The sequence below is a fragment of the Rhineura floridana genome, chromosome 9 (genome assembly GCF_030035675.1).
Source record: "Rhineura floridana isolate rRhiFlo1 chromosome 9, rRhiFlo1.hap2, whole genome shotgun sequence".
Lineage (NCBI taxonomy): Eukaryota > Metazoa > Chordata > Lepidosauria > Squamata > Rhineuridae > Rhineura > Rhineura floridana.
Genome location: NC_084488.1, coordinates 611,087 through 624,504, shown reverse-complemented (window position 1 = coordinate 624,504; position 13,418 = coordinate 611,087). Strand labels below are relative to the sequence as shown.

Genomic DNA, 13,418 nt, shown 5'->3' with positions numbered 1-13,418 from the left:
AAGTTTAAAATCTTAAACTCTTTTAATATACAGTAGGGCCCCACTCATATGGCAGGTTCCGTTCCAGGCCCCCGCTGAAAAGTGACAACCGCCGGAAAGTGGGGCCCTACTCAGCTGGAGCGCAGGAAGCTCGCGCGCTCTAGCTGATCCCTGTCAGCTGGAGTGTGATGGCTGGAGCTCCCCACACTACAGCTGATTGCCCTGCTGGTATCACCATATTAGCAGAACGCCAAAAAGCAGGGCGCCGAGAAGCGGGGCACTACTGTAGTCTAAAATGTATTTATTCTAGTTTGGTTATACCAGGAGTCACCAACAGAGTTCTTGTGACTTTACAGCTGTATGCCAGGCAGAAATTAAACAGATCAAGTCTTTTCTAGTATGGAAATACAATTATGGGAAAAGCTTCACCATGACTACCCTCCAAGGGTAGAAACACACTCACTGTTCTGTTGGTTCCAGTGTGTCTCCACCTCTCTCTTCTAAAAGCAGGGGCATACAATACTAGTCAAACCCTGCCCTTTTACTGTAAAACCTGGTGAAAGCAGCTCAAGTGTGTTTTTAAAAAAATTGGCTTGAAAGAAACTCTGCAACTGATCAATCCGTTCTCCCTTCAGGTGGGCCTAATGGAAATGGTTTGATCTGGCGACTAGTGTGTTTACAGCCTTTGTGTTATGCCATGCCCACCTCATGGGAACCGTTTTGTGACTGGTGCATGATCTCAAAATTTGAAATGTGTTCTCGGGTCCAAAAAGGTTGGCAACCCCTGGGTTATACTGTAAGCTGCTTTGTGTAGACTCTGCTAGGAAAAGGGGGGAGATAAACAATTAATTAAACAAACAAAAGAATACACAATTCCTTGCAGAGCTATTATCTAAAGGGGGCAGGATAGAATACTGCACAACTCATCAGAAACTGTCCTATCTCCTGCTAGAACTTTGGAAAGATACATGTAGTTCCCTTAGAGTCTCAAAAAGCTATCGGACTAATAGTGCCTAACCCTAACCTATAAGCTATAAAAGAGACTGACTAGTTGCTGAAAGCTCTTAAAGGACCAAGACAAAAACTGATTGTGTAGGGTATGACCGAGGGGGGAGAGACAGCACATCTTTTTAGAATTTCCCATGGCTTATACCCATATATAACAGTCCATACTGGGTCATACTCATGATACATATGCCTCTTGAAGAACAGAATTCTAATTGATGTATAATAAAATATGTATTAGTAACTGCTGACTTAATATTAAACCAAATAATTATACATGAATCATCGTAGATCTCTGAATACAAATCCCAGATTCAGAAGCCTCAGTTGAGTTCTTATTTCAAAAGTCACAGTTCATCATTATAGTTCTTACAATATAAAAATACAGGACATAAAAATCTTTATTTTTTTACATTAATTAGCATGTTTAAAAAGAAGTTATCATACTATTACTTCATTGATTTTATCCTTTTAACCATATAATCAATACATAACTGTTTAACAGTAATAGCAAAAATCACTCACAGCTCAATATTAGTATAGATTTTTCCAAAATTAAAATCTGGTTTTAGCCAAATGATATTTTCATACAATTATTCTGGCACAGGGCTATTTTGCAATTCATTAAGCAGAGAGAAATAGAATATTGTATGGTGTGTGTGAGAGTGAGAAAGCTTTGACAGTGAAACGCCATCAGGAAAATGGCCTGGAGGGTCCAATGCCCTTAAAATATAACAAACTGACAGAGCATGTCCATGCTCGGTTTGTATTCTGGTGCAGAAATGTACTAAATAATAATTATTTCTAAAACAATTAGTCTTAGGAGATTCTTACATGACAAGCTACAAAGTCCACTTACTTTATATTTGGGAAACAAGCATTTGCTTTGAAGTGGGTTTTTGCGCTATTTAAAGCTTAATGGTAAACAATTACTAAATGTCAAACACCAGTGCTGACTCAAAAACAAGTCAGGAAAACACATAGTAAGTGGTCACTAGCCCTTTGGTTTTAGAAATGTCTCTTAGTAGTTCTGTCAGTCATTCTAACATAAGTCATATCACCCATTCAACTTCACACCCATTTGCTTAGAGGTGCAGCAGTTTACAGGAGGTGTCTGCTGAATATTCTAATCACAGAGATTAACCATGAAACAGGCCCAGGCTTTCTACTGAATGTACAGAAAAATAATTCCATATGGATAATCATAGTTAACATGCTCAACAATTGTAGCTTATGATTCCATAATTGTGCTTGATGTGAGAGTGGATTATGATGTTCTGTCACCTAGGTCCAGAATAGCCATAAGGAAACTGGAGGATCAGATTGCTGTGGCTCGGCAAGACATGGCTGCTGTAGTGTTCAACCAGACTTCTAAGGCTCAGAAACAGAATATCTGCCTCCAGGTAAAACTTTGAGTCCTGTTGCAAAATTAAAATGGACATCTGAAGTCACTAACCAGCTCAGGAACATTCTATGACAATACAACAAGGAACACTGAGAGCAACTCAAACAAATTGGACATACAACAAAATATAACTGATTGGCTCTAACTACACATCAGAATGTTAGCAAACCGAATTTTTGTTCATGTTCAGATCAGAGTATTGCATATGACAGAGCCAGTGTGGTATTAAAGTGTCAGACTGGGATCTGAGAGACTATGGTTCAAATCCCCACTCAGCCATGAAGCTCACTGGTGACCTTAGGGCAGTCAAAGTCTCTCAGCCTAAACTATCTCACAGGGTTGTTTTGAGGATTAAATAATATTTGTATGCCACCTTGACCTCCTTAGAGGAAAAGTAGAATAAACATGTAATAAACAAATAAATGTCCTCCCTTCAAATGTACAAAGTCCAAAATCTGAAGAATCAGACCAACTCCTACAGCTCCTTATAACCTACGCTCTATGGATTTAGTTTAAAATTAGGCTGAATATTGTTTTATTCAACCATATAAAATAGAATGGAATCTTTACATACATATGTAACACCCACCTGTTGAAATATTCTGTAGTTTCTCACTTTCTCAACAGATTCATCCCATACAACTAACACCTTGAAGGAGGGAGGGAAAAATCAGGATAGAACATTTTACAATACCAATGATATCTGTAACATCCTCCCAGCCAGTATACTGCAAACAAAATGAAATTATTAAAAGAACTATTTAGAAGAAAAGGTAGTTGCTTATCTATAAAGCAAATTCTGCTGGAGTAGCCCTATCTGGTGTGAAAGGTATATGCAGCCTGGTTCAGACACTGGATGCTTTGCTTTTTCACCAAGTCCTGTGCTTTAAACTCTACTAATTATATAGAACAGGGGTCACCAGTCTGTTGCCCATGGGCGCCATGATTCCCCCAAGGCCTTCAGTGGTATCCCCAGCAGGTAGCCCAGAATTGAGCTTCCATTAAAAAAAAAGTCCCTAAAAGAAGTTATGGAGCAAAATGTTCAGGTACCGTTCTAAGCAATTTATGTAAGATCAGCCAGCCCGGCCAAGTTTGCATAACAATATAAGAAGAACCTGCTGGATCAGGCTAATGGCCCATTTAGTCAGAGATCCTGTTCTCACAGTGGCCAACCGAATGCCTAAGGCAAGCGCGCAAGCAGGACCTGAGCACAAGAGCTCCTCTTTAAAGCCATCCAAGTTGGTGACCATCACTGCCCCCTCTGGGAGCAAATTCCATAGTTGAACCATGCCCTGTGAAAAGAAGTACTTTCTTTTGTCTGTCCTGAATCTTCCATCACTCACACTTCATTGGATGTCCATGAGTTCTAATGTTATGAGAGAGGGAGTTTTTTGCCAAGCTGCTGTTTTCGCCAATTATTTCACCATTGGCACAAATGCTCCAATTTAATATCTTCAGGGAGGAAGTTATAGATAATTATGCACATTTCATGAGATCCCCTTTGCAAGTCAACTGAAAATATGTAATTTCATTCATAAAGTTCTTAGAATATATTTTATTTTTTACCTGCCACCCTGGGCTCCTTTGAGAGGATGGTGTTACGAGGCAGGGCCATGGAGCCTGCTAAACTACCATTCCCACCCCACACCCCCACCTAATGGTATGGCTGGTTATGCTTTCCCACGAGGTTTTGTGCGAAGAGTAACAAGGGCAGAAATTAAGATGCAAAACTAATAATAATAATAATAAATTTAATTTCTTTGTCGCCTATCTGGCCAATGGCCACTCTAGGCGACTTACAAAATCATTAAGATACAATTGATAAAATACAGTGATACAATATAAAAACAATACATCTGCAACTAAAGCTACGGCATAAATGTTCTGCATCATTGTTATCTTGTCCTTTGGTAAGCTTCCCTCACCCACAGTGAATCCCATTGTTTGTAAGGAGCCTTAGTTTTCAGGGTCAGTTAGAGATACACACACACATACACAACATCACCAGACTTTCATACCCTCCTTGGCAGGAGGGGGAGAGAGAAAAAGTATTTTAAAACCGAGGCTTGAAGGTAGAAAAGGAGGAGAGGAAGAAAGAGGAAGGGGGGCTGAGGAACACCAGAGCTCCGACACACGTGTACGATGCTCTCAAGGAACGCATCAAGGACTGCGGGGACAGAACCGGGGAGACTCTGGGTCTCGGTGCAAAACCTTGAGACCAAGAGATTCCTTCCTGGTTTTGGATCAGAGCTCTTCCACATAGCTTCAGTTGTATTCAACCGCCCATTCCGGGCATAGGATAGGTAATCTCTCCTACCTTTCACCTCTTATAGTAATAGGGTCCTTTGATTTCTTTAGTTTAAAGTTATGAATGGGTTAGGATATTAATGATTAATGCTGCCATGCACCCAAGTAATTCTGTAATGCTTTCCTACTCTTTCTCTCAATAAAATCAAGCTTTGCTTTATTTTGGTTTGGACCTGTATTTCTTGGGTTAAATATATACACCATTTAAGCACATTTCAGGGCAAAGCACTTGTTTTATCCCTAGCAAAAGATCCCCTCCTCTCAAGGAGGTGTGTTTCATGGGACATGAGGGTGGCAAATGCACACACTCAGGTTCCCAAGAGCACATGTCGTAACAATGGTGAGTATATAAATTAAAATACATAGATAGATGAGGCTATCATTGTCGTGTCCAGGTTGGGGCTCAGGAACCAGACCAGTTGGTGAGAGCAATTCAGTTTTTATTAAAGTAATATCCAGGCAAAGACTGTGCCGTCTCATGAACTTCAATTACAAAACATAACCTGCGACATAGAAAAAAGTTGACAAAACAAGGAATCACTATTCCCCCCGTCCATTAAGAAGGGGGCAATCGAGCGCGAATTCTCTCACTCTGCCTCAAAGTGCCCTCATCCATACCCCGCCTCTCCCCCTTCTTCAGCTGCCTTTTTTGCTGTCTCCTTGTACGTGGTGAAGGGGGTGCCAATGCCCCCTCCCCTTCTGAGAAATCTGACTCAGGTATGGGGGAGAGTGGGGGGGCAATGCTTAAACCATCTGGCTGCTTCTCCTTGCTTTTTCCTGGATCAGGAGGAGGTTGGATTCCCCCTTGCCCTCCCTCCTTCTCCAACTTCTCCAAGCCCAGAGGGGGAGGAGGCGTGGGAAGCTCACAGTAAGAATCTATGTCTGTTGGACATTCAAGGTCCTCGCTCCCAGACAGTTCTATCTCGGAGATTCCCTCCTCCTCTTCTGCTTCTCCTTCACACGGCTCTGGCCAAATGACCCCCTCCCTCTCCTCATCTTCTGAAACATCAGGGCCCCAATCCTGCATCCTGACAATCATATTTTGGACACATAATGAGAAGACAATAACGCTGGGAAAAACATCAGAAAAGACAATAACGCTGGGAAAAACAGAAGGGAGTAGAAAAAGAGGAAGACCAAACAAGAGATGGATTGATTCCATAAAGGAAGCCACAGACCTGAACTTACAAGATCTGAACAGAGTGGTTTATAGCAGATGCTATTGGAGGTCGCTGATTCATAGGGTCGCCATACGTCGTAACTGACTTGAAGGTACATAACAACAATAGATAGATTAGATACCTTTCCAGTTTTTTTGGATGAATTCCTAATACAGAATAATCCATGTTTTGGATGTCCCATGGGATTTTCAGATTTGAACATCCTAAAATTGTGTGAAAATACTGAATTGTCACTTTTGTGAAACAACAAAAACAAGCTTGAATTATGGCAATTATGACAATTGACTTCCCAGCAACAGCACTTATTTTGGGAACAGGTTAAAGGTTTGCATAGCTGCCCAAGACATGGACAAAGTTTGAGGAAACTGCAACACATTCATTATGGGAAGCAGATACATGGTGCACACCAATAACGGTAATCTAACCCAGCCATAAATTGCCACAAAATCCCATCTTCAAAGCTCTCAGCACCCTTTCAATAATCAATTTTATAAAACTCATTATCAGTGACTGGCAAGTGCCCAGAATTCTGGTTTCTAGCCCTTTGTCATCAGCAATTTCCCATCAGTTTTCCATCCTATTCTGACCCACTTTTGCACCTAGTTCTAGGAACTATCAACATACTAGCAACTGTTTGTAAGAAAAGTAATTTACCTTTCAACTTCAAGTGATTCAGAGGTGTTGACAAATACTGAATTAGGCAGCTCAATCTGTATGAAAAAAGGAAGTTGTCAAGCCAAAAGAATAAAAACAGTGCAATAGCCCAATACATATAAAAAGCAATTTCATGATACCACTCCCATCTGTACATCAAGCCCCAGTTACATACCTCAGTGCTCAGAACTGAGGTGCAGGTTGGAAGCATATTCAAAGTCAGGGCAATATTAAAAGAGTTGAATTAAGAGTTGGCAGACCATTTATTACTCCATCAAAGCAAGTTTTTGATCATACCTTTTCAATGCCAATGCTAATTCACAGAAAATGCAGAACACTGACTAAGATATTAAATGATAGCTACTGCAGTATCAACATTTCTATAGGTGTACTTTGTACTTGATAAAAGCCTGGTAGAGGGCCCTCTTCGTGCCAGATCTGAGATACATTTGCCGTGACACTATTTAACTTGGGTGGTCACATGGATGACTTAACGTCTGGGATACCTGGGCTCTGTGAACTACCCAACACACTTCCTCACATTCCACAGAAATCCAGCAGTGTAATCTTTCTGCTTCAGACAATTCCACCAGAAGATCGAGCAAACAGGTGGCCCAAAAAGAAGGCACACAAAAGGTCCACTCACAAGTAGTCAACTTGGTCTACATGAATAGAAGAGACAATGAGGGACCTCTTAGAGGGGAAGTCCTTGTGCCAGTTAGAGAGTATTGGCAGGTAGTGACCCACAACCTGGACTTATCAGGGTGGGGCCTATATAGTAGGGACCATGCTTGTCCCATCCAAGAGGCACTGATGCCAGGCAAAGCCGACTCTGATAACATTAACCCTAAGGCAGCAACCTAAAATGAAACAGATAATCCCCTCAGTGTTCATTTCCCCCTGGAAGTCAGGCTTTTTATTTATTTATTATTTAATTTGTATCCCACCCTTCCACCCTGCCGCCCAGGGCGGCAAACAAAGCGCTAAAAACACTTTAAAACATCATAAAAACAGATCTTAAAATACATTAAAACAAAACAGTGTTAAAAACATTTTTAAAAACTTTTAAAAAATGGGTTAAAAGCATTATTAAAAAAACTTATTAAGCAATTCTAACACAAATGCAGACTGGGATAGGTCTCAACCTAAAAGGCTTGTTGAAAGAGGAAAGTCTTTGTGCTCATTGTCCTCAGTGCTCAGAAATCAGGTGCAGGTTGGCAAGCATAAGGATGGCAAGAATGTAAGAAAGCAAAAAAAAAAAAAGAGAGAGATCAAAATAACAATTAACAATTGGATCTCAGTATTCTCTGACAATATGGAGGTTGTCTAATCTGCAAATGCTGAGCAAGGTTGGAATCTGCTTGACTCTCTTGATCTCTAGTACGGAAACTATGCAAACTGGCCAGGGCTGGGGTGGTTTCCACAAAAGAAGTGGTTTATAAGATGGTCTCCTTTAGATTTTATTTTTTTAGTACCACCGGGGCAAATTTCACAGAGGACGACTGTGACAACTCCTTGGGTCCCCACCCAAGCTTGTCCCTCCCACTCCCAAGGTCAAAGATTCCTTCTGTGGTCATCATTTGGCAGACACCATCCATCCTCCCTTACCAAAAGGCACTCCTCCCCTTCACTTCTTCCTAATGAGGAGCTTGTGCGTTTGGAAGCTTCCACATACTTCAGTCCAGCCACAGTAGTATAAGAGGGCAGAAATGGTGGCCCAAGGCAAACTGCCCTGCAGGTAAACATGATCTTGTGCAGTGTTCACCTGTCATTTTTTGACAGATGAATGAAAGAATGAATGGTTCACCTGTACTTGTATGAAGAATGGTTAGATGTGCACGACATTATACAATTTACAGCATTGTGGCAATGCAGCTGATGGAGACAGAGGAGATTTTGAATCTGCCTTTGAAAGGGATGATAGCGTACTTCAACGTTACTGTTTAGTGGATTTGTGAATGAACATATGGCAGAAACATACTGGCATGGCAACCAGTACTGTAGAACCAAGTTCTCTTTCATTTTCATTTTGACCTTTTGTTTCACTGTGGGCTGATCCATACCTACCTGAAAAATCCACATACATTTCATTTGTCATTTTGTCATTCACATTTGAGTATTATGAATTTTGGCTATTTTTTACACATATTTTAGCATATTTTCAGCCACCCGTCACCAACAGCCATCATGGCTAATGGTTTCACTACAGTTACAGGCATGGTTGGATTATAGTTGTGCAATTGGAGCAATTGCACCAGGGCTCATACGAGCAGAGGGCCCAGACTCTAAGCTTACATTTTTTAAAAAGTGCATTGCTAACTCTCCTAGAAGGAAAGTTATAAAACAAAATGTGCAGGCAATCATCTAAGCCAGGGATGGGGGACGTCAGGCACAGGGACCAAGTGCAGCCTTTCAGGCCTCTCTGTCTGGCCCTCAGGACTCCCCCACACACACACACACACTAGCCTTGCTTTGCACCCTCCTGGAGTGTTTTCCCTTGGCTGATATGTGTCCTTGAACTCTGATAATGCTTCTTGCTTGCCTGGATAGAGGACAGAGAAGAGGATGTGTGAAAACTAGCCTACTGTACAAAGGTAAAATTTATAATAATTGCTCCACCCACTTTTGCTTCTGCCTCCCCCCCCCACTAGAATGTGTTTAATGGTGCTTACTCACAGGTTAGTGGGTACAGGATTGCAGCCTTGGTTTTCTTGTGAGTAAGGGGCAGAAGGAATCAGAACTTAAATATAGGCAGTCCACTATGTTTAAAACTATTTTATAAAATTGGGGTATAAAATCACATAATAAAGCTAACACAAATTATTAATTAAATAAAATTTATTCTATAGCATTTGCTAGTCATCTTAGTGGTGTTCTTGGGGTAGAATATTGGAAACATTATTTTAACTGAAAAATTAGGAAACACATTATATGTACACTTTTCCTTTACTTGTAAAAATAAAATAGCAAAACCCTTTTGAAAAATCATTTAGAAAATGAAAGCAGATCCCCCACCCCCAGTGACTACAGGTTTAAGACAGGAATCAGTCCTCTGTGCACACTAATCTGGGAATAAACTCAACTGAATACAAGTGGGATTTATACATCTAAAACACGCAATAACAAAACCAGTTTAAGATTGGTTGAAGCCTTGAAGCTGCAGTAATTTATTGGACGGGGGATATTATCAACTGCTGATTTATGTCAGATAGCAGTAAACTTTTGGAATACAATATGCAGAAGACAGACCACACCTTGGCCTCTATGAACAATTTTATCCACAACTGAAATCTAAAAAATAAGTCTCCCCCTCATTTTTTACATAGTTTGCTCTCTGTGTTCTGTGTCTTTTCAGTTATGCTCCTCAAAATTATTTAAATACATTATGGATCTTCTCCAGTTAATTTGAGCCCTCTTGAGCCTAGATTAAACAGCAGTTTATACAGCCACAAGAGCATGGATTTTTCGCATTCCGCAATGTGAAATTGAAAATACCCCCCATGCCATTCTGATGGTTCCCATAAGCTCATTTCAAAAGAAAACCTTACAAAACTAATAGTCCTGAACTCAGAAACGCTTAACAACCCTCTACATTTTCATGGCGATACACAAAACACTCAGAGAATCAAGAGTTCAAAGTGCAAAACAAGAGGAAAAAAACCCAGACCCTGTTGGATATTTCCTGTCAGTGGTCTCATAATTTGCTGAAATTCATTAAAAATCAGCCATGTTTACAGAGTACCTGTATTCTATTACTGATCTTGCCCCATACTCTGACCTTCATCTTCTGCATTTTAAAAGTTAAAAAAATGCATGGCTGATTTTTAATTAATTTAAGAAATTTAACATTGAAGTCTATTATAGTGTTGGGCATGCTCAATATGAACCAATGTGTTCTAAAAGCCAGACTCACAGCTGTTCGGCTTGGCTAATCAGGGGGCCACCCCCCATGCCAGACATTTATTTAATTATTTAGTTATGGCTTTCCCCAAAGACTCCTAGAAAATGTAGTTTGTGAAGGGTGCTGAGAATTGTTAGAAGACTGCTATTCCCCTGACAGAGCTCCAGTGGCCAGAGTGGTTTAACTGTCAGCTTCACTTCTGGGCACTGTAGCTCTGTGAGGGCCTCCACCAGCAACTGTCAGCACCCTTCACAAACTACACTTCACAGGATTCTTTGGGGGAAGCCAGGACTGTTTAAACTGAAATAAAGGCCTGGTGTGGATGTGGCGAGGGACAGCTTTGGTTTAAATTTGGGTGGGAGACTACATGTATGTGCTGTAGAATAAAAAGGTGGGGGAAACCCTGAAAAACAATGATACTGTTCACAATGTTTTCCTTTTGGAAAAGAAAGGGGCCTTCCTTCTGCCCAGTGCCCACCCACCCAATCTCCTCCCCTCCCCCTCTCCCCTCCCCTCCCTGCCCTCCCCCAGGTCAGTTTCACCTAACCTAAGCATGATTACACACAAGTAGATCCCATTGAACTCAAAAAGCATGCAAATGGCCAAACATGTCCTTCCCTCCCCTTACAATCCCCTCCCCCTCTCCCCTCCCTTCCTCCTTCCCTCTCCTGTCCCCTTCCCCCTTCTCCTACTCCCCCATGTTCAGTTTTACCTATCCTAAGCATGATTGCATGGCAGTAAATCCCATTGAACTCATAAGCATGCAAATGATTAGACCTGGCTTTTCCCTTCCCCTTCCTCCTCTCCTTCCCCTCTCCTCTCCCCTCCTCCTCCCTTCTTACTCCTCCCCCCCTCCCTGCCTCTTCTTCTTCTCCCCCCATGGTCAGGTTCACCTTTCCTAAGCATGACTGCACAGGAGTAAATCCCACTGAACTCGATAAATATGAAAATGATCATACTTGCCCTCCCCCTTGCTCCCATTCCCCTCATTCCCTCTGCCCGCCCTCCTCCTCCTCTCCCCCTTGGTCAGTTTCACCTATCCTAAGCATGATTGCAAGGGAGTAAATCCCATTGAACTCAATGAGCATGCAAATGGTCATTCCATTCTCAGCAAACTTGCAAAGGATCCCATTTTTCACCTCCCGGATTAAAAAGCAGAGAAATTCACTAACAGGCAAAAAAACCTTGTAGCTTAAGAACGTACCTATAGCCAACAAATATTTCTATCAAACTTTAAAAAGCAGGGAAATTGGGCAGCTACTGTGAATGCACCAGGGAAGACCTGATCTCCTCTCATATTATATGAACACTGAGTAACATATTACAATACTCCTACTGTTGCATGTTTTTTTGCACTGTGAATTTAGTGCAAATTCATATTTAAGTGCTTTCTCTGTAGTCATTCAGTAACATATGAAGCAATTCTGAGAATAGGTCAGCCTATACAACAGAACTACTTGTTTAAGAATGATTATATGTTTTGCCTATCAGTTCCAAAGACAAGGCATATTAGGATATGACTGTATGAAGAAGAGCCATCTTTGGGAATGAGCTGCCTTACTTTTTCATAGTCACCATCAGAATCTTCTCCAGATAAGTTTGATTTTGAAGGCAATGCTGGTTTCTCAAATGCAACTCGGAAACTTTGTCCATCTGGTGATGATCTTCTAGGGGATGAAGAACCTAAACTGAAATTAGAAAGGAAATGTCATATCATTAAAGAATTGCATAAGTAGATTCATGCATGTCCGGTGCTTCACGTGAACTGAGCCCTGGGCAGATTTACTGAGATTTGTAACTGAAGCATATGAACTGACAAATGCAGTGCACCCAATAAACCTATAAGACTTCCTTATGACTGCACATTGCAGGCAAAGATTGGGGAAAAAGTTGCTTTGTCCATGATTGTTGATTTATTGAGAAACTCCCAGTAATACTTCCAAGGAACCCTAGAATTCCGGGAGCAAGTTTGAAAGCCAACTATCTATTACTACGTTTATATCCCATCCTTGCTTCTGAAGAAGCCCAGGCGGCAAACATTTCAACAAAACCATTTAACAAAAAAAGAACGAAAAGCAGTCAAAAACATTTTAGAACATTCTAAAACACAATTATAGCTAAAAAAAAATATTTCATAAGTGATCTTCTGGTTGCCAGGAACAGTCCCTTTCAGCCATCCATCACCTGGGTAAACAGGAATGTTTTCAGATTCTTCCTGAAAGTCAGTAGTGACAGAGACAGACACAACTAACTGTAGAGGGCATTCCACAAACAAGGAGACACCACTGACAAGGCCCTACCACTGACAAGGCCCTGATATGGGTCAGTGCCAACTAGGCAGCACTGGGTGGCAGCACCACCACCAAGGCCTTGTCTGCTGATCGTAGGGTCTGAGAGGGCTGATACTGCGGAAGGCACTCTTTTAGATCTTGCTGCCCAGGGCTCCTTCTGGGAGGAAGGCGGAATATAAATTTAATAAATAAATAAATAAATATTGGGTCCCAAGCCTTTTAGGGCTTTATATGCTAGTACTAACACCTTGCATAGGGCTTGGTAGCACACTGGAAGTCAGTGCTGCACTTAAAGAGCTGGTGACACATGGTCCTATCAGGCTGCCCTGCTTAACAGCCTACACTAGTTACAGTCTCCAGACCATCTTCAAGGACAGCTTGATGCCAGGCTACCCCAGCCAAGAATAACTGTAGCTGGCAAATCAGACTTAGCTGAGCTAAGCATTCTTAGCCTCATAAGCCACTTGCAACGTGACAAGTTGGAATCCAGAAGTACTCCCAGACTACAAGCCTGTTCCTTCAAGGGGAGTACTACCCCTCCCAGAACAGGACACAGAAACCACACACACACAGAGAGCACTCTTGTCTTACCAGACTTCAGCCTCAGTTTATTGACCCCCTAGGCAACCGATCAGTACCTCCAGACACCTTCACAGCCTCTGAGATGGAATGGAGATATAGAGCTGCATGTCATC

At 41.5% G+C, this 13,418-nt stretch overlaps 1 protein-coding gene across 5 annotated transcripts in view; it reads right to left on the bottom strand.

The window, feature by feature from the left end:
* Positions 1-1,367: 1,367 nt before the first annotated feature.
* SH3BP2 (SH3 domain binding protein 2) overlaps positions 1,368-13,418 on the bottom strand; it is a 65,495-nt gene continuing 53,444 nt past the window's right edge. For 3 of the 5 annotated variants that reach the window (XM_061583255.1, XM_061583253.1, XM_061583254.1), the window contains 5 exons: positions 11,994-12,120; positions 6,532-6,587; positions 5,999-6,080; positions 2,979-3,038; positions 1,368-2,402 (listed from right to left, as the gene is read on the bottom strand). In XM_061583255.1, coding sequence (XP_061439239.1) covers positions 2,265-2,402; positions 2,979-3,038; positions 5,999-6,080; positions 6,532-6,587; positions 11,994-12,120 — 463 coding nt within the window. In that variant the 3' untranslated portion in view covers positions 1,368-2,264. Of the gene's footprint in view, positions 2,403-2,978; positions 3,039-5,884; positions 5,962-5,998; positions 6,081-6,531; positions 6,588-11,993; positions 12,121-13,418 lie in introns of those variants that run through there. The other 2 variants (XR_009757766.1, XM_061583256.1) reach the window with 2 other exon arrangements.